The sequence below is a fragment of the Grampus griseus genome (assembly GCF_964374135.1).
Source record: "Grampus griseus genome assembly, chromosome: 12".
NCBI classification, from domain to species: Eukaryota; Metazoa; Chordata; class Mammalia; order Artiodactyla; family Delphinidae; genus Grampus; species Grampus griseus.
The window spans coordinates 26532025-26551847 of NC_139006.1; the positions used below are offsets into that span (position 1 = coordinate 26532025).

Genomic DNA, 19823 nt, shown 5'->3' on the forward strand with positions numbered 1-19823 from the left:
CAGGCCTTCCTCCTGCCCAACTGTCAATCCATGTTGGAACCTAATCAAACACTTAGAGGCAATTCAGGTTTTAGTCACTGCCTGTTTTTATTTGAAATTCTTGATTTAGAATTGTTTTCAAAGAGAGGAAAATAATTGAATTAACATGTCGAAAGAGCTCATATTATAGAAATTGAAGACCTGAAACTAAATTAATACTAGTAAAAAAATAAAGACAGGCCAGCAGAACTTTGGAAAATTTAATACATTAAAACTGGGAGTGGGGGGTAGGAAAGGAGAAAGAACGTATCTTTAGCTTTCATTTATTCTAAAAATCACATTTGTGCTTCACCACAAAGTTGTTTTACAGTAGAACAGATTCATTAAGGAGCCAGTTATTTCCAAATGAAATCAAAGTTAGAAATGCTTTCAGGTCGAGTTTTCCTTCTGAGGAATGGTTTCTTGGGGGGAAAAAATCAATATGTAAAATAAAAATGGAAACACCCTTCCTCAAATACTTAAATTGCAGCCAGAGTAATGGGATGACCACTATTTATAGAGCACTTATCTGTTTAAACCACTTTTTTCCAGGTCAAAGGCAACAGCTAAGCTATGACCTGGAGAAAGAAAAGATAAATGAAAAAAAGAGAAAGACCACCACAACTTAGAGCAATTCAATCCCTTCACTGGTTTTTAGCAGGAATCAAGGAACTCTGCTCCAGCTGAGGCTGTGGGCATGCCCCGAGGGCTGAAAGCAAGGAGCGTGAGTAAGGGATCTCAGAGACGGCCTCCTCTTTCCCCAAATCACGCACACAAACTGCTGTCCTGCTGTCCACTTGCAGGTGAAACCTGGTAATTCTTAGGTAACTCTAAACAGACCTAAAGTGACAGAGTGTCCCTGTCAGAGCCAGTAACTAAAAGCCAGCATGTTGCAATTATTTTATTTTCCAATAAGCCAATGGTCGCAACCTATGGCTTTCTTCCCTTTTTACGCAGAGACTGTCCTTCTCCAGAGAAAGCGACGAATCTGCCTCCAGCGTCATCCTGAGTGTGAAGAGAAAATACCATTTTCAGAAACTCCTTGGAAGTTTAATAAGAAATGCTTTATTCTGTTGACTCATGTACCATCTGCCCATTTTCCTTACTCTCACATTCATAATAAGAAATGTCTTTGAAATAGAAATGCAAGTTATAATCTACTGAATTGAAAACAAAACCATGGAATCACAACTCTGTCTACCATAGCCTTTTTTCTCAGGTTGAGTATATATCCTTTTGCAAAGGTATTACATTTTCAATGTAAAAAATACACCCCCTAAAAGAAAAACCACGCCAAAGAACATTTCCAGTCACTGTTCTGTATATGCTTACATAAACTATTTTCCTACTTAATTCCCCAATCTCAAGGCAGTGCGCTGCTCTCGTTCCCTCTAATTCCATTCCGTGGACAGGCAGTTCTGCCATCAGCTGTTACTTCCAAGTCTGCAGTATTCAAGCTGCCCTGGCAGGCAGCTGAATGTCTCTACACACAACTTTGATTTTCCCTAGAGGTTGAACTCCTCGTTAGAAGGCTGCTCTTATTTTTGAGGCTTTTTAAAATGGTGACTTAGCAGCTCTCACTCTACCAAACTATCCTCCCACCAGCAGAAAGACGGCTTCTTTTTTCTGAACCCTCGAAAACACCAGGCATCTTTCCACGAGCTTTGCTGCTAGTCAGGGGAAGCGTTGTCTGTGGAAGAGGATCCTGAGCTCCCCAGCACACCCTCCCCCAACACCCGGCCCACCGCCTAATGCAGCTGGTGTTTGCAGTGGGGCCCATACAAGGTTCACATGGTGGCGACCACGCAAAGGTGACTTGTGGCTGAGCCAGGCAGCCTTCCCTTCCTTCAGGGCCCTCCGTCTGTCCTGCTGTCAACACCGGAGCCTGCTTTTTCTCTTGTGAACACTTCACCCACTTGAGGAAGGTGCGTCTTCTGGGAACTTCGGTCTGTCCCACCTGGATGGGCTGCTGCCCCAGGGCTGCACATTGCTGTGGGGATGCCCTGCTTCCTGGGTCTAAGGCTTTCTGACTTTTTTTTTTTTTTTTTGGATTTTCTTACTTCTTATTCCTTCAATTCAGTGGGTATGTCTTCAGTAGCTTCCTGAGAAAGGGTGCATGAAGAGATCTTCAGGGACTGAGAATACCTACCTCTCCTCTAATACGGCTCACTGACAGGGTGGTTGGTGTTAGATTGCTGGGACCACCAGAACAAATCACAAGCTGGGGGCCTGGGGAGACATTCACCTCCTCACAGCCTGGAGGCTCGGAGCCAGAGATCCAGGTGCCGGCAGTGTGGTCTCTCCTGAGGCCCCTCTCCGGGGCCTGCAGGGGCTGCCTTCTCGCTGTGTCCTCAGGCCTTTCCTCTGTGTCCACGTCTCCGCAGAGGGGAACGTGGCCCATCTTAGTGCCCTCCTTTTAACACACTTCTGTAAAGGCCTTATCTCCAAATACAATCACATTTTGAGGTGCTGGGGTTAGGGCTTCAACACAGGAATTTGGGGGACACAATTCAGCTCATATAATTGGGCAAAGAATTCTGAGGACCCTGCTCCACTATGTCCTGGCTTGTGTCTGGCTAAGATGGTGCCATTCGTGACCCGTGGTAGAATCTCCACCTCCTGGAGACTTTAGCGTCTTTCCTTTGCCCCAATTTGGAGTTCGTTTCCATCCACTGCGCTGGATGCTCAGTGGCCCCTTCTGACCTGCCAACGGGGCGTGGGCCCCTCCATTTGGAGCAATTATTTCCCTGGTGGTTTCTGCCCCTCTGGTGTCTCTGATCTCCCATGACTGGGCGGTCTAATGGCAGGCTGTGCCGGGTCTTTCGAGCAAGTTTCCAGCACCTGGGAGAAGTGCCCACAAGACGGAAGCTCCCCTCCCTGCCCCCCGGGCCGCAGGAGGCCGTTTCTGGAGTGCGGAGGCACTGAGATGGCCGTGCAGTGGTCAGGAGCTCTGCCCCTGACCTTCATGCACTCTCAGGCTCACTCCTGGGAAATGCAACAATCACAGCAGCTGTCCCAGGAAACTGTCCTGGGGATTAAATATTTCAGTATAGAGCACGTGGCCTGGGGCCTGACACCCGGCAAGGGCTCAGGGAGCTGAAACCTTGCTGGTCACTGCCGCAAGGGGACACCAGAGCCCTCACAGTCTCGACAGTTGGACCACTGGGGAGAGGAGGGGCCCCAGAACAGAGAAAAATATGACAGAAACACCCTCATTCAGAATGGAAAGACTCTCCTCAGTCACCAGTAGCCAATGAAACTTGTCATGACCCATGAAACATACTCACCTCTTCAACCTTTTTGACCAGTGGACGTGAATTTCTGATGAACGTGATCTTACCAAGTTTAAATTCATAGTTGGGAATTCCTCTATAAAGAAGACAGAGCAGAAGAAATGTTAGTGTCAGGAGAAGGGACTAAAATCCATTTGTGACCATCTGGTCCGTGGCTGTACCCACCACCCCCCAGCCTCAGGCCAGCCCACGGGTGCCCCCTAGCACCCCCCCAGGAGGGAACAGAAGGCAGCTGGGGCAGGGTCTGCAGGCTCAGGGTCTACCATCTGTGTCCTCCAGCCTCACATGCCCCCCTGCAAGGGCTACACATGCACTGAACTCACTTCACTCCCTAAGATGCTGCGTGCAAACCCATTTCTGGCATTCTCCGTGTGCTCTCATATGGTCAACAGGGGACAGATCTCATCCCTGCCACAACCATGCAGGCCACCAGAGGAGGGACTCTGCTGAGAGTCCCTGGACCAAACAATAGAAATACAACTAAGTGAGGCAGCTCCTGCCTTCTGAGGGAAGTGGATCAGTTATTTGAAGTCACAAAGGAGGAAAATGGGCATATTACTAAGTCGGAACCAGAAAGGTCAGAAGTAGGAGAGAGATCCAATCAGGGGCCGGTGGGGCTGGACTGCGGGGGTCTTGGGGAGAAGCCTGGCGATGATGGGGGGGCACCGATGCACTTCTGCCACGCTGTGTTCCAGCCCACCGAGGAGGGCGGCGGGGCACCCACACCCCCACAGAGCTGAGTGAGGCTGCCCCACTGTGGGGCCTGGGTCGGGTGGAGCAGAGCCAGGGCAGACCCACCTCTTGATGTCTCCGGGCTTGATTGGGGAGGGGCTGGGCTCTACACCCTTCTTCTTCCCATCCAGTCTATTCCCGGAGCCGGAGAAGGCCTAGACAAGCAGGCAGGGGGGGCCATGAGCTAAGCCCCAAGGGTAGGAGAGAACCACCTCGGGACTGCAGCACCCATGCCCTCTGGGGGCTGCTGGGAGCTGAGGGGAGCTTCCTGGCCCAAGGACGGTGCCTCCACCTGCCTCAACCCCCGGACCCCAGCTGCCACGGAGGGGTGACAGGTCCAGCTGGGCCCACGGCTCAGCTCTGCAGACCTGCCTCCCGGCAGTAGGTTGAGCCATGCCCACCGGCCCCTCTCCGTTTCCAGGGAGGACAGCAGTGCCGGAGCGTCAACATGCAACTGACTTTCCAACAGTGCAGGACACGGCTTAGAGAGAAAGCAAGAGTGATCACATCTGGTGAATCTACGTGAAGAGTATACGTGTCTGTTGTACTGGTTCAGCTCTCCGGTAGGCTATAAATTTTTAAAAGAAGTTGGGGCTGCCTGGCAGTTGTTGGGAGGATCCAGAAGAAAGTGGATGGAAAAGGGTTTGGAAACTGAGAAGACGCCGGGTACACGTGTGCGGGGTCCCCCAGGCCTGCTCCCAGCTGAGGTTCCCAGGGTGTCACAGACATGGCAGGAGAACAGACAGTTGCATGGCGGCACTCACGCGGAAGCCCAGCTCCCCAGCATAGCTGCTGTGGTCAGCTTCACCTTCCTGGAAGGGACAGAAAAATGGGGATGAGCTTCTCAGTGGGGCCCCCAGCTCTTCCCTTGGGCTCCCTCACTGCTCCTGCTGTGCCCGCACCCCAACACAGCTGGTACACACTGGGCCCCGGGAGCAGGGCTGGGAGGGAAGCAGAACGTGGCTGCCTCGGTACCAGTGGAGGCCAAACACCGCCAGGAGGCCAAGACACTGGGATGCGCTCCAAAGACCAATACCGGCGGTGGGGAGCTATGCAGAGCTCGGGAGGGACGCGGAGGAGCGACTTACGGCTGCCTCCTCATGCTGGGCTTGTCTCTCCGGCTCCTTGTAGCCCAGTGGAGCATCGAAGTCCACCTGTGTCCCCAAGAAGAAAGCACGATGAGACAAGGCCACACGCAGCCTCCGTGGCTTTTCTGTTCTAAGTTGGGACAACTGTGGGTCCATGTGCAGTTGTTGGAGCCGATACAGAAGGGGCCTTGTACAGTATGCCCATTTCCCCAATGGTCACGTTTTACAAAATCACAGCAGAACATCGGCAAAGACAACCCAGCCCTCGTCCAGACGTCCCCAGTTTACACGCACACGCGGGTTTGTGTTTTGTTCTCACAATTTGTCATCACTGCAGGTCAGTGCACCCCCTCCCCCCAACCCCCGGGTCAAGATCCTGAGCAGTTTCAATTACCACAGGGACCCCTCCTGCTGCCCTTTCATAACCACACCCTCTCCCTCCAGGCAACCTCACTGCCCTGGACCCCGGCAACCACTCCTCTGAACAGACCCAGACAGAACGGAACCCTTCTGCTGGGCATCCTTCCCTGAAGACCCAGCACGCTGGGCTGTTGTGCCCACTACTCGGAGCTGAGCAACCTTCCTCAGCCTCCAAGAAGACTCAGCCCCTCGCAGGGCTGAGATGCTGATGGATCTAGCCATCTCAGAACCAGCAGCAACCCTGCCACCAATCACAAGGTCAGCGGCCTCCTCACAATGTTCCGGCACCATCTTCCTCCCCGTTCCCCCAAAGAATCCCAGGGGTTGCATGACACCTGCCCAGGGCCCCCAGCCGCCCTTCCTCCCGCGGCCACTCACGTTCATGTCACACTCGATGATGGACACAGCCCTGTCAGGCTTAGTCTCCATCACCCGCAGCTCATAGATCTGGGGAGAGAGAAATCAGTCAGTTTTGTGGCAGCACTGGGCCCATCCATCACATGTGTCGCTGCAGCCCCCTACCCAGCTCCTGCACACACACGTCATTCACCTCCACGACACCCTCCCCAGCCACACCTCTTGCTGTGGAAAAGCCGCTGTGGGTGGCTGCCTTGATGCCTGTCACTTAGCTGACCACCTCTCATAAGCGACTCAAATCAGACAAGGCAGTTATGCAGCAAATTGCAAAAGATTCAGTGTTTACTCCAGGAAAGTTCACTTCTAAGAATTAACCCTAAGTAAATAACTAGCTAAATACTGAAAGAGAAAGTGCTCTAAGAACGCCTGCTCCAGCACTGCTCATGGCAGCATAGGCCGAAGACGCCCATCACTAGAATGGCTACATGAGTGGGGTGTATTCACGTGGGATCCCAGGCAGCCAGCATTCAGGAAAAGATGCTGAAAACCAGTTATGCTGCTGTGTGTCGAGGATGATCTCATGCATGTAAAACACACACAAAGTTAAAAGGATAGGAACTAAAGGTGGCAGAATGGACTTTTTCCTGCATTGTTTTAGGTTCTTTCTCTCTACCTAGAGTATGTCTTGCTTTTATAATGAATGGTCAGGACAGTCCCACAATTGAAAAAACTGAATATGAGGGAGATGGTCCCCCAAATACAGTGAGAAGGCTTGATGTCCCCCGTCTGGCTTTACGTTTACTCACTAGTGACTAATAGAAATGAATGTTTGTCGCTGTGTGGATGCCCCACCACCTCTCCACACAACACAGGCTGCCTCCAGTGGTTCTGCTGCCACGGACAAGGCGGCATGAACATCTGTGTCTGTGGCTCCTGGGCATGTGGTCACCTTTACCAGTCAGCGTGTTTTCAAACTGCAGGTCGCAGCTAACTAGTGAGTCATAAAACCAACTACGCTGCAACCAGAACTAGTAAAGAAAAATACTGCAACACAGTACAGTAGAAATACTAGGCTATGTTGCACGTAGTTAAGGCTAAGGACTTTTGTGATATTTATGGTATATTAGGTGTTGTCATTCTGTATGTAAAACAGTAATCTTAAACTTTTACACATTCAACATGTATTTTTACTGATTTACCTTTATTGAAGTGTAGAGAACACCTGAATTCTAAATAACCCTCAAGACTTATTCTTTTCCAGTGTTTCAGGTGCCATCTTTTAAACTGCATTTATTAAACACTGTTATGGATTTAAATGGCAATGTTTACCACAATTTACCTCACATTTGCTCGTTTATTGGTTCTTCCCACACCTTACTCTTTCCTTCTAGGCTAATGCTTATTCCTAAAGCACATGCTTGTGAAGTTTCACTGGTAAATAAATTCTCTCAGATTTTATCTGAATACATTTTGATTTTACCCTATTCTTTTTTTTTTTTTTTTTTTTTTGGCGGTACGCGGGCCTCTCACTGTTGTGGCCTCTTCCGTTGCGGAGCATAGGCCCCGGACGCGCAGGCTCAGCGGCCATGGCTCACGGGCCTAGCCGCTCCGCGGCATGTGGGATCCCCCCGGACCGGGGCAGGAACCCGCGTCCCCTGCATCGGCAGGCGGACTCTCAACCACTGCGCCACCAGGGAAGCCCTACTCTATTCTTTAAAGAAGGTTTGATGACAGTTACTTTCTTGCAGCCTCTGGAGCTCCTCTGCCGCGTGGGGAGGCAACGTTTGCTATTGACAGGCCTGCCATGTGCTGTTCTTCTCTAAGTGCTGGATCTCCTCTGCTCATCTCTCCACGTCTGGTGCTCGGCACCTGTAACTACCCGGCCTGGTGGACACTAAACTCCCTGTAAGCGTGAGCTGTAGGCCAATTCTGGAACAATTCCACTCATCTCTTCACAGTAGTTCCGCCCTCCGTTCTCTCCCACTGGGGTTTTCACTGGGCACGTTTGGTTTTCTCAGGATCTCCCAAACCTCAGCTGCTCACGTTGCTGCCATGCTTCTCTGTGCAGACACCTAAGTCACTCCTGCAGATTCAACTTCCCCTTCGCTAATCCTTTGTTGGCTGTTGTTTAACCCTCTGACTGCTTTTCAAATAATCCTGGATATTTTGGATAGACTTTTGCTGCTTGCTAAATTTTATGATTCCATTAAAAAATTTTTTTGAACATTTTTTACATAGTTATTTTATCTTTGCACCTGAAGGTCCCAATTGTGATTTCTTAAAGGCCTAAATCTGCTTTTGCTGTCTTTGCTTTGGGTGTCTGGTGGTCTTATAAGGAGTTCCTGTTTGCTGGTTCAATCTATAGCAACCCTGAGGGCTCAACGAAACTGGGGGTGCTGTTTTCAGAAAGCCTGGGATGAGGACAGCACCCACCTCTGCATCTATTTTGGCCCCTTTAAGGGCCCCAGTTTCATGTGGATGCCTTGATCCAGACCTTCCACCATGCACTGATGTGGTCATTTGCCCTCTGCACACACCTGCTGAGTCTTCTCAGAAGGGCCCTTCAGAGCGTCTAGTCTTCCGTACTTCCAAAAGCAGAAGCCCAGACGTGCATTTCAATACTATGTATACCTGAGTAACTCACCTTCCCTTTCAGTGCAAAAAGGTCAACGATATCTTTCATCATCAATTTTTGTTTCAGCATTTTTTACTGCCTTAATATTTTAAAAACAATGACATTAAGGCTGCCTGTAATTAATCAAGAAAGCTTGGGATTCCCTGTGGCACAGAGGTTAAGAATCTGCCTGTCAATGCAGGGGATACGAGTTTGAGCCCTGATCCAAGAAGATCCCACATGCCGCGGAGCAACTAAGCCCATGCTCTGCAACAAGAGAAGCCACCACAATGAGCAGCAAGCACACCGCAACAAAGAGTAGCCCCTGCTCGCCGCAACTAGAGAAAGCCTGCGCCCAGCAATGAAGACCCAATGCAGCCAAAAAAAAAAAAAAAAAAAAGAAAAGTTTAACGTATTCAGCTAAGTTAGACAATACCTAAAACGTCCCCACGAAGGTAAAGGGAACAAGATTATTAGTTTACAAAAAAATATAAAAGTGTGTTTCAAAATCCACAAAATTGAACAGTAGGATTCTTAGGATCGGTTGCTTCAAACAGAAGGAAACTGTCAGAGAACACGATGGATCCCTACATGACACCGGGGAGTAACTGGCGTCTGATCCTGTGTGTGAGAGAGAGCGCATAGTCTCCTGTTCACAGCTGTGAGGGCCCCGGCATCTGAAAGGCTAAGACACTCACCTTCTCATTGTAGTTGATGGCAATCACATCCCCAGTGGTCAGACACGCAAAGTTTCTCAATGCGTTTTCTAACCTGCAGACACACACTGTCAAGGCAACATAGCAAGATGGAGCCCTCAAATCTGAAACAAGCTTCCACAAGGCATTTAGAGGATTGGGTCACACTGTGTAACGGACAGACGTGTGCCCAGCTGGGGCTCAAAGACACGTGGCCATTACTCAGCAACGAGAAGGAAGCAGCTCTAACACACGGTAATGGGGTGAACCTCACTCTGGGGAAGAACCAGCCACAGAGCAGTGAGACCCCCGCCAAACCCCGAGAAAGGCAGATTTCTGAGGTGGGAGGCAGCCGAGGCTGTTGGGGCTGAGGGTTGGCTGAGGATGGGCCTAAAGGGGCACAAAGGCCCTTCTGGGAGGACAGCCAAGCTCTGAATACACAGGGGATGCATCTGTCAAACTCGCTCAAGTGTACATTTTACTGCATGTAAATTACACCTCAACAAGTTGATTTTAAAAATCCTATGGGAGCACAGGGGGAAAAAAAAATTGAAAAACAGATAAGTCCCCTCAAAAGTCCCCCAAAAGCAAAGATGTTTTCATTTACACTTTTGTTGTTTCTATCTTTTGGGTGATAACCATATTTAGTGATATGTTTCAAATAAAAATATTTAATAATAAAAATTTTAAAGAAAAAGTAGCCTGTAAGCCCTTTTTATAATAGTAAATAATAATAAATTCTTAAAAATTGAGTAACCCAAATGCCCAGGCAAGGGAATAATGCCCAATCAAATGGAATATTTTAATCATGTCATCCTCGTCAATTTACAGAATTGTTTTAAATACAAAGGTCAAACACAAAACATGGCTCCAGATGTGCCACTGAGACGCAGTACACCTGGGTGAGAGGCTGAGGGCAGAGGAGCCCGTGTCTACGTTCACTTCTCTTTGTCAAACGGCCTCCCTGGTTGCTAGCAGCTTCATGAAGAGTCTGGGGTACACGCCCTCTTTGCCCCCCTGTGTGCAATGCCAGCTGCAGGGGTGCCCTTCCCTCGACTCCTCCTGGTGACGCTGAGCTGCTGGACGTGGCCCCCAGGGCCCGAGGGCGGAGCCAGCTCTGCACTGCCTGGACTCAGACCTTGAGCAGAGCCTGGCACACCGCGTCCCATGAAGGGGCACCCTTTCTCTGCAGTCACGAGTAACTGTGCCAAGAGACACTGTCTCTGAAAGCAACATGGTAGTGTGTGCTCCAGCACAAGCAAAAGGACTCCATACCGGAGAACATACAAGGGGCTGCAGTGCAGAGGCCGGCAGGCCCCAGTCCCGGGCATGGGCACTGTCCACACCTGCTGTGAGCAGAGCGCCCAGTACCCTGTATGCCCAACACAGGGGGCTTGACATGCCCGTCCACAGACACGGCCAGCGGAGGCCTCCACACAGCCAAGTGGCATCTGGGACATGGCCAGCAGCAGCAGCGTGCTCCTGGCTCTGGTTGGGGACAGGGTGCAGGTGGGGAGGGTGGAAGTAGCTTTTTTTTTTTTAAACAATCTGTGTTGTTCAACTGAGTTTTTTACAAGCATGCCTTTTTAACAATAAATAGGTGGAGTGACCACACACACGGCTGGCTTACGTTCAGAGAACACACAAAAAATCACTAAGACCTGATGCCTTTGCTTTCCTCTGCTGAGAGACAGAAAACGTACTAAGACAGGGTTCCCCATACCTGAGCACAGGGGAGCTAAGAGGCAGACGAGCTGCCCTCCGACCAGAACACACTGGGCTTTTTGCCAGCGTCATCGGCCACCCAGAGGAAGGGCTCCACCTGCCCTCCGGGAAGCGTCCAGAGAGCGCTCAGCATGCTCATGAGGCCCCTGAACCATGTAGACGGGCTGGCCCCACGCCATTGTTCTCATGTCACAATGTCAATCACGACAAGTGTGTGGTCCCCAAAGCAGGCACAGACCCAACCAAGGGCTCACTGTCGCCCGCCACCAGCTGGCACAGCCCTCCCCAGCTCAGAGGAACACGTTCCACTTCAGAAGGATACACAGCCTTGGGGTTGGTGATGTCCAGGAAGTCGGGGCTCTGGGGCTGGAACTTGGAGTACGTGGCTACCTGCAGGTTGACGCTCTCTACCTGAACCAGGCCCCCCTCCTCCAGCAGCAGGTTCTGCATCATCTGGAAGGGGAAGAAGACAGGAGGCAGTAGGGGTGCGGCCAGGGCCACCACAGTGGGAACGCCTGAAGAAACCACTCGCTGGAAGGGTGCCAGGTGCGAGCTCATCCGCCAGCTTTTGGCCTCCCAGGGCCGGAGCATTTCCACAGGGACACCTCCCCCCACCCCCACTCCCGCAACTTCACCTGACTCCCAAGGCCCCAGGGCCAGCTGGGCTACACTGGAGGCGGGAGGATGACAGTCCCAGGCAGGCTGGCCTTGCCAGGGACAGCCCACAGCCTAGGCCTTGGGTGTCTGCTCCAGCCTAGGCCTTGGGCATCTGTGGAGCCACCCTATCAGGTAGAGGTCAGATGAGAAATGAGACAGAGAGACAAACATGGGCCCAAGGTCCTGGGGCACAGGGAGCCAGGACCTAGCAAGGACCTGAAGCTCGGGATCCGAGAAATGAGCACCCCTGCGCATCCTGGAATGTTTTTTTGCTTTTCTTATTTCAAACCTTCTTAAAAAAAGCTTCAAACGTACACAGCTAGCAAGGGCCACATGGGGAGCTCCACGCACCCACCCAGGTTCCACAGCTTTTAGGTCATAGCTGACCTCGTCTGTCCACCAGCGCCTGCTCTCTGCCCATCCACCAGGGCTGCCTGGAGCTCTGGGTGGGATGGAGCCTGCCACTCAGCTGACAGAAAGAAAGCACCTGCTCAAACACTCACTGGGGTCAGGAGACCCTCGAGCCGGCTCTGCAGCAGCAGCTGGGAAATCCCAGGCACCACCTGCTCCTGGCAAGAGCTGCAAGGCCAGCCCAGGAAGAGGATGGCAGGCAGCTCCATGCTACCTACAGAGGCTTCCCCGGGGATGGGATGTTTCCAGGCAAAAGGATCCAATTAGCTTTCTGGCCCAAAGTGGTCTGAGAGCCTGGACACGGGTCCAGCCAAACTCCAAATCTGCAGGTTGGAGGAAAAGCCTTACAGGAACAGTGTCCCCCCTTCTCTTTCACTAAGGACGGGCCACAGAGGGGCCTGGGGAAGCTTACACTGACCAACACTTCAGCCACCCATGGCGCTCCACAGATAGTGGGACAAGGCCTGGTGCCTGTGACGCGAGGTGCGGGCACGTGAGCAGGGAACCGGGTTGGGTCTGGGCTTTGAGGAGTGACTAAGAGTTCCCCTGTGGTCAAGGAAGCAGCACAGGACACCAGCTGGGCTTAGCACTCAGGAAGGACCCAGGCTCAGGAGGGGCAATGGCCCAGGGGAAATGGGCAAGGGCAAGGTCACCACTGCAGGAGAGGAGGAACCTTCAACCTTCTATTCATATTTAATCTCAAAATATGAGTTAAGGCCACTCCTTTAGAAGGTTAGCCATTGCTGCGGCGGGGACCCTTGGCTGTGCAGGAGAGGTGGGATGCTCTTCAGAGCATCTCCCTAGCGGCAGGGAGGCTTTGGGGTGCGTTCCCAACTCCGCCCGCAGACTGAGGGGTCTCTGAGCACCCCGACATAAATGAGTATGAAGAAAAGGACACAAAGTTCCCTCTGTGGGTTTCCCAATGCTGAGCGTGCCAGAGCTGTGAGAGTGGGGGCTGGGCTGAGGGGGGAGGGAAGGAAAGAGCCAAGCCAGCCTTTGCCTGGAGACCCTCCTCCCTACATGGTCTAGAACACTGGGTTTCCGCATAAGACCTTATAAAGACAAGGGCCCTCAGGCACCTTCGAAGCACCTACAACACTGACTGTGGCCAGCTGTCACAGAAGACAGTGCTTAAGGTCAAAGGGACACGCCCAGGCCCAGGATGGAGCAGGGTAGCCGTGGGGCCCTCACACTGGGGGTGGTGGGGCCCGGGCCCCCCCAGCCCCGCCCCCGTAGACTTCCGGCTGCTGCAGGCCCCACCCTACAGTGCAGGTGCGCCTGCCTCTGGACATGGATGGCATCGGACCAGCCTAAGTGCAGAGAGCCTTCATTCCCATGGCAATGAGGCTAAGTGCTTTAGACAGACTCAGGTACAGACAAGTGTCTACACACACACACGCACACACACACATACACACACACACACAGTGACAGAACTGGGCAGACAAACTACTAAAGGGATGAGAAAACTTATAAAAATCTAAAACTCTGTACTCGAGACCACATGAAAAATACTCCTGCTCCATTGTTTTAAAAAAAGCCTGACACAGAAAATTGCAGTTAAGAACAGCACGGCTGTGGGTTCCAGGCCACTAGGTGAGCAGCCATCCCCAGCTCCGGGCGCACCGTGTCCACAGCCGCATGTGATGTTTGCGGTGAGGCACGTCCCTCTGCTGCGGGGGCAGGACTGTGCACAGGCGGAGGGTGTCCCTGCCACCCCACGTGGCAGCCAGGGGCCACTCACCCAGTGCGGGAGGTAGCAGATGCCCTCGTCAGCCACAAACTCCAGCACGCCACAGTGCGTCATGCGGTCCGAGTTCTTGTTGGTCAGTTTGAACAGCATGGGGTAGGTGATGTTAAGTCGGCCTGAAACGAAGAGCGAGGCATGAGGCTCGGCTTCTTCCAGGGAGAGAAACCCTGTCCCCAGACCCTCCCCGGGGAAGTGCCTCCCTCCCCAAGCAGGCACTGGGACCTACGTGGTACTGAGCCCCTGGGTGTCTAACCACCCAGCAGACCCCGCACTCCTGCCAGACCTCAGGAACGTTCGCTGAGTCAGGAACGCAGCACCAGCTTATACTTTTGAATGTCGGAAATCCCACTTTTAAAAAGTGACGTGTTTGTTTATTCACGAACAGTTTAAGTGCCAACCAGGTGCTGGGCAAAATCCCTCCTTCAGAGGTTTCCAGTTAGAAGACCAGAGCATGCCCAAATGCTCGTGCCGGGGAAGGGTGGGGCCGGAGGCAGCGCAGCCAGGATAGATGCTGGAGGATGTCCTCCAGGGGAGGAAGTCCAGGCAGAGAAAGCAGCCCAAGCAAAGGCATAGAGGGAGGGGAGCCAGGCTGGTTCAGGAACTGCTGGCAACCAGGCGAGACTGGGCACAGGGACCGGGTGTGTGAGCAGCTGAGGGGAGCAGGCAGGGCAGGACCGGTCAGCAGTGTGGGCTTGCAGCAGGGACCCAGTGTGTCCCCTCCCACCAGGGGTCCTGAGGTGGGGGCCATGTGTGGGGTTGGAGGCCTGCTGACTCAGGAGTGCAGGGGGCGCAGAAAGGAGGGGCTGGCGCTGCAAGGCAGGAGGACCCAGGAGAGTCAGTAACCTGGGGGAGCGGTCCGGGACAGACCGACAGGACCGTGTTGCCTTGTGCCAGGCCCTTGCTCAGCCTTCACGGGACAGTGAGGTGGGTACTGTCCTCGCCCCTTTATCTATGGGGGACTAAGGCACACAGGTCTGGCAACGTGCTCCAGGGTCACACAGCCCAGGAATGGCCATGCTGGGGGTCAACCTAGGCCGCTGGCCCAGGTCTGGGGCTTGACCACTGAGACCAACTTTAGCCTGTAGATTTAGGCAAACGTGGCAACAAAAGTTGACTTAGTGGCAGGAGGTATGGTAGACTCCATTTGGGATCTCCCGAAAAATTTGGAGAAGCAAATTGGATAATGAGTCTGGGTGGGAGGCTGTCCCCCCATCACCAAGGGCGACTGGAATACTGGCAGTGGTGGCCAAGGGCCTGGAAGCCAGGCCCTCCGTCACCAGGGCACCTCCCGGCTGTGCAGCCGTGGAGTGGACTGAGGTGGGTCAGGGTGAATGGATTGATCAGGCTCCAACCAAGGGTCCGAGATTCTTGCCATTGGAAGAGACCCCCATGTTCCTCAGTCCAGTAGTTTTCAAACTGCATTTTTTTGATTTAGAGAAGTGCCTTGGGGAGTCCGAGTCTTCCACACACCCTCACCTCCTCCGCCCTGAGCAGCGACCCTTTTTACAAACCAGGACTCCCCGTGAGATCTCATCTGGACAGCTCCTTCCATGACTTACGAGGTCTGCACGGCACTGAACTAAGCCCCACTGTCCCAATCCCCCAGTCTCCTCTCATACCCACATGCCAACACACCTGGTCTTAGTCCTGGGTCAGCTCCACACATAAGGCAGACTCTCAGGGCCCTGCTCCCCACTCTGGGACGACAGAGGAGACGACAGGGGCCTGCCTGAGGGCTGTGCCCCCCGCTCTACCCACCCTCTGGCAGAGCTAAAGGCCTCCCTCTGCGGGTGCAGCCACTGCTGCCGTCAGTTAGGCCCTGCTGGCTAAGGGCCACCTCCTGCCCCTGCCTGGTGCCACAGGGCCCTGGCTGTTTACACACACACCACAGGTACCATCCAAGAGGCACTCCTGCCGCAGAGCAGTCCCCACAGATGGTGTCATGCCCCCATTTAAAGGTGAGGACACCAAGGTCCAGAAAGGCCCAGTCACTAGCCTGGAGTCAGGCTGGGCAAGGTGCAGAGCCCAAGCTGGAGCCACACCAGAGCTGGCACCTGGCCCTTACCGAGCTGCCCAATGTGCACCCGACACAGAGCGTGGACCCTCCCGGCCCAGAAGCCACCACATCTCCTGCCTCAGAACCCACACCAAAAAGACCCCCAAGTCTCAAAAGGCAATGACTGTGCCCATGGTTGGGGCATCCTAGTCCGGGTGGAGTGGGGCCAGGGGTGTGAGGTCTCCGAGCTGCTCCCATGGGAGTGGGGAGTTGGGGAAAGGGGGAAAAACATGGCCAATCTCCCAACCCTGGGCCTTTCTTGCTCCTGGTAAGAGGCAGGACGGGGCAAGGGGAGCAGCTCCTGGGGAAGAGGGGTTAGAACTGCGGCTGTAGCTGAGGCAAGAGGCTTGGGGAGATGAAAGACCTGCACGCGGCGTCCTCTTGGGGGCCGCCACCATCCTTTAGGGGAAAATTTAGTGCGTGCAGCCAAGGACATCGGCTGCCCCATCAGCGTGAAGAGCACCAGTGCTCACACCTTCCTTTAGTCCTAATAGGACCCGGGGTGGGGTGGGGGTGCCAGAGGAGTGGACCCAGAGCCGAGCGCCCACTGGCCCCGGCCTCCCAGCCCAGCTAGCACCCTCCAGGGACAATTCCCAACCAGCCTCGCCGAAAGATGCCTCTGCCTGGGCGGCGAGGGGTCTGTGCCTGGTCCCAGCGCCCACGTTCACATCACCTCTGTTCTCAAGTCAGGTAGAAAGTACTTACTGAGTTGGTCGAGGGCTGAGGGTGGCATAATTACTGTGGAAAGAACATTTAGGAGATATTAAGAAATGAAAAATTAAAACAATAGAACAAAAGTCAAAGTGCACTTCCTGTCATAGCTTAATGAAAGTATTAAACAATACCTGTGAGGCAGCTGGAATTTCATGATTGTTCACAACAAGTTTTACTAGCTATAATTTATTTGGTGAAACCAAATGGCTATCAGCCATAAATCTAATCATAATTAGGACCCCTCCCCACACCCCTTAGCCAGGACACCTTGACGACATCTTGACGGTAACTAGCCTCCGTCACACATGCAAAATGAGAGCTGCCAAGGACTATGAGCACTGCAGGCCTAGGGCAGGAAAGGTTACGATTCAAAATAAAAACAGCACATACTCTTCCCTCCTTTCTCCACATCTGACCTGTCATTAGGCCCCGCGAGCATGGACACGGAGAAGCAGCGGTACTGCGTGGAGAAGCGGTTCTGGAAGACCCGGGGAATCGGGTGGTCAAACATGTTGAAGGAGAACTGAAAGGAGGGAAGAGATGCTGCAGTTAACACAGAACGAAGGCACGTTTCTTCTGTCAACAGCTAGAGTGGGTCAGGGTGTCAACGCTCAAGAGCAAGACAAACCTGCACCCAGTGAGCACCTCCTGGGAGCAGGACGCACCTCACAGCGGCTTCTGCCAGCTGGTGCGTCCAGTCTGTCCCGGCAACCTCTTCCCCACCATATTCAGACAGTGCATCTTACTAAAGTATAAAACTGCCCCCAGCAAGCCTGTCCTTCACCTCTTTCACCCCCCGCCCCCCATCCCCCAGGTCTCCCGTCCCCCAGGTCTCCTATGACGGCCACGACCCTGCCGGGCTGCTCCCTTGGCCTGGACCACTTTTCCTCTCCTCACCCCGTTTAGGAGTGCCACTATCTGCCAGGTTCTGGTCTCCAAGCACCAAGTAAACATCACCAACAAAAGAGCTACAACCTCTGCCCCCCAGCAGAGCTGACATTCAAGACAAGGGAAACAAGAACAGAAAACCATCTGTGTGTCAGTATTCTGAGCACAAGAGAGCTCCTGGGAACGCTGTTTTAAGTGGGTGGTCAGGAAGCACTTCTCTGCAGAGACCTGAAGCCAGGAGAGGGAGCAGGCAGAAAACAGGGAACAGTGATAAGAGCAGGTGCACAGGTCTGCACCCCTCCCCCTCCCCCTGGCTTCCAGGACCACCCTTTCCTTGCTCTGGGAACCTTCCCTGCTCTGCCCAGGGCCAGGGCTAGCACCCCTCCAAAGTGCTCTCACGTGGCGCCACACCACAGCACTCCCTCCATGCCTTTCATAAGTAAAGCCTAGACATGGTGCTATCACAAAAGTAAGATCCCAGCTCTTACGTTATAGGTTATGATGAGGCTCAGAACACATGCTGCCAACAATCTAGGGTCTTCCCAAAGCACTGCAACTACTGTGATGTGTCAAAAAGAAAGGATATAAAATTGCACAATAGAATATATACCCAAAAGAATTGGAAGTAGGGTCTTGAAGGTATATTTGTACACCCAGGTTCACAGCAGCGCTCTTCACAATAGTCAAGAGTTGGAAACTACCCAAATGCCCATCACCAAATGAGTGAATAAAGAAAATGTCCATCCATACAATGAAATATTGTTCAGCCCTAAAAAGGAAGGAAATTCCAACACATGCTACAACGGTGATGAACTCAGTGGAATAATAACTCAGGACATAATGCTCAGTGAAATAAGACAGACACAGAAGAACAAACACTGTAGGATTCCACTTATATGAGGTACTTAGAGTAACTAGTCAAGTTCAGAGACAAAAAGTATGGTGGTTGCCAGGGGCTAGGGGGAGGGGGAATTGTTTAATGGGAAGAGAGTTTCAGTTTTTCAAGACCAAAAAGTTCTGGACATCCATTACACAACAACGTGAATATACTTAACACCACTAAACTGTACACTTATAAATGGTAAATTTATGGTACATGTTTTTTTACAAGCTAAAAAACTTTTAAACAGACGAGTATTTCCTGACTTGATTCTAACTGTACACTAAGTAGAGGAAAAATCAGGTACTGATGAGACAGTTTACTAGCAATTCCAAAATCAGCAAGCTGAGCCAGCTGTCTTCCACAGATGCAGATGCAGCTCCTGCTTAAACTCTCCAATGGTTCTCCACTCCCTGGAGCGCCAGCAAAGTAGTTTTCACACCCGTGCCTCTCCTTTTAACCAGAATTCTGTTCGACAAAATCTTGGCCAGAAGCATCGTTCTGGACGAAAAGAAGGGAGAGGAGTGGGGGCCTCCTCACTACACCCCCCCCCCCATCTAAGCCCTGTCTTCTCTTTGCAACACGAAAGAGGGAAATGGACATAAAGTACTGAACACCGGGTGCCAACCTGCCCCGCATCCACCCACGGACCTAACCTCCCGCCCCGGTCCCACTTCCCTCTACAGCCCCGGCGCCAGCACACTGCCCGGCGCACGGCTGGTGTTCAGCTGTTAGGTGGCTAACCCTGAGGAGAGAGAGGGGACCCGACACCGACACACTAAGGATAAACTCGCATGAGATAAACCCGTGACACCGGCAGCGCCCGGCGCGGTGCTGACACAGCTCTGCAGGCATACCCGGCTTCAAGTCCCCACTGCCCGCGTTCGTGGCCTACACTACGCGCCTCCCTAAACCTCGTGGTTCTCGCGCCGACGCGGCGGCCACCGCCCTCCCTCCGGGGGCGCCGCCGGGGCCCAAAGGATGAGGGGTCTCGGGGCCGCGGTGCCCAGGGCGGCGGGGCGGGGCCGCAGGCCGGCAGGACCGAGCTCGCGGGACTGGCCCATGAGCTCTCCCCTTCCCGCTACAACCCCCCAGCCGATCCGGGGCTTGTTCGCGGGAAGCCATCTAGGGTCTACACAAGCAAGACTGCGTTCAGTCCCGAGCGGCGGCGGGCTCAGGCCGGTGACTCGGCACCTCCGCGGCCGCCACGTCCGTCCGCCCGGCCCCGACCCCGGCCCCGGCCCGCCCTGCCCGCCCTGCCCGCCCGGCCGCTCACCATGGTGGACGCCTCCGCCTCGCAGATGCGCTTCGTCAGGGAACGTTACGGTGGGAGCCGCCACCGCCTCCTCACAGCAGCCGCCGCCGCCGCCGCCTCGCGCGGACGCCCGGAGCCCACCGGAAGTCCGGTCCTGCACTTCCGGGGGGAGCGCGAGCGCAGGCCGCTGCGAAAGCAAGCCAGGCAAAAGCGCGAGGGTCCAAAATTCCCGGAGAGTAAGCGCTCAGATACCCCTTCCTAACGTGTGCA

General features: G+C 53.3%; 1 protein-coding gene across 2 annotated transcripts; it reads right to left on the bottom strand.

The window, feature by feature from the left end:
• Positions 1 to 86: 86 nt before the first annotated feature.
• On the bottom strand, positions 87 to 19689 carry UFD1 (ubiquitin recognition factor in ER associated degradation 1). Of its 2 annotated transcripts, XM_082667259.1 has the most exons (12): positions 19575 to 19689; positions 16921 to 17053; positions 16522 to 16554; positions 13755 to 13876; positions 11265 to 11395; positions 9221 to 9293; positions 5930 to 5998; positions 5132 to 5197; positions 4808 to 4855; positions 4110 to 4198; positions 3306 to 3387; positions 87 to 1023 (listed from the first exon to the last, which is right to left on the bottom strand). In XM_082667259.1, the coding sequence occupies exons 1-12, from the start codon at positions 19575 to 19577 to the stop codon at positions 949 to 951; spliced, it is 924 nt and encodes a 307-aa protein (XP_082523385.1). In that variant the 5' UTR covers positions 19578 to 19689; the 3' UTR covers positions 87 to 948. The 2 variants fall into 2 exon arrangements, with proteins under 2 accessions (XP_082523385.1, XP_082523386.1); XM_082667260.1 differs by lacking the exon at positions 19575 to 19689 and having other exon boundaries at positions 16947 to 17053.
• Between the last annotated feature and the right edge of the window lie 134 nt (positions 19690 to 19823).

What these genes read in the sequence shown, in the direction of transcription:
- UFD1 (XM_082667259.1), bottom strand. An exon ending in CCCAGCATGAGGAGGCAGCC is followed by an intron (nt 4,856 to 5,131) that starts GTAAGTCGCTCC and finishes TGTCCCTTCCAG; the next exon opens with GAAGGTGAAGCTGACCACAG. An exon ending in TGGTCAAAAAGGTTGAAGAG is followed by an intron (nt 1,024 to 3,305) that starts GTGAGTATGTTT and finishes CTTCACACTCAG; the next exon opens with GATGACGCTGGAGGCAGATT.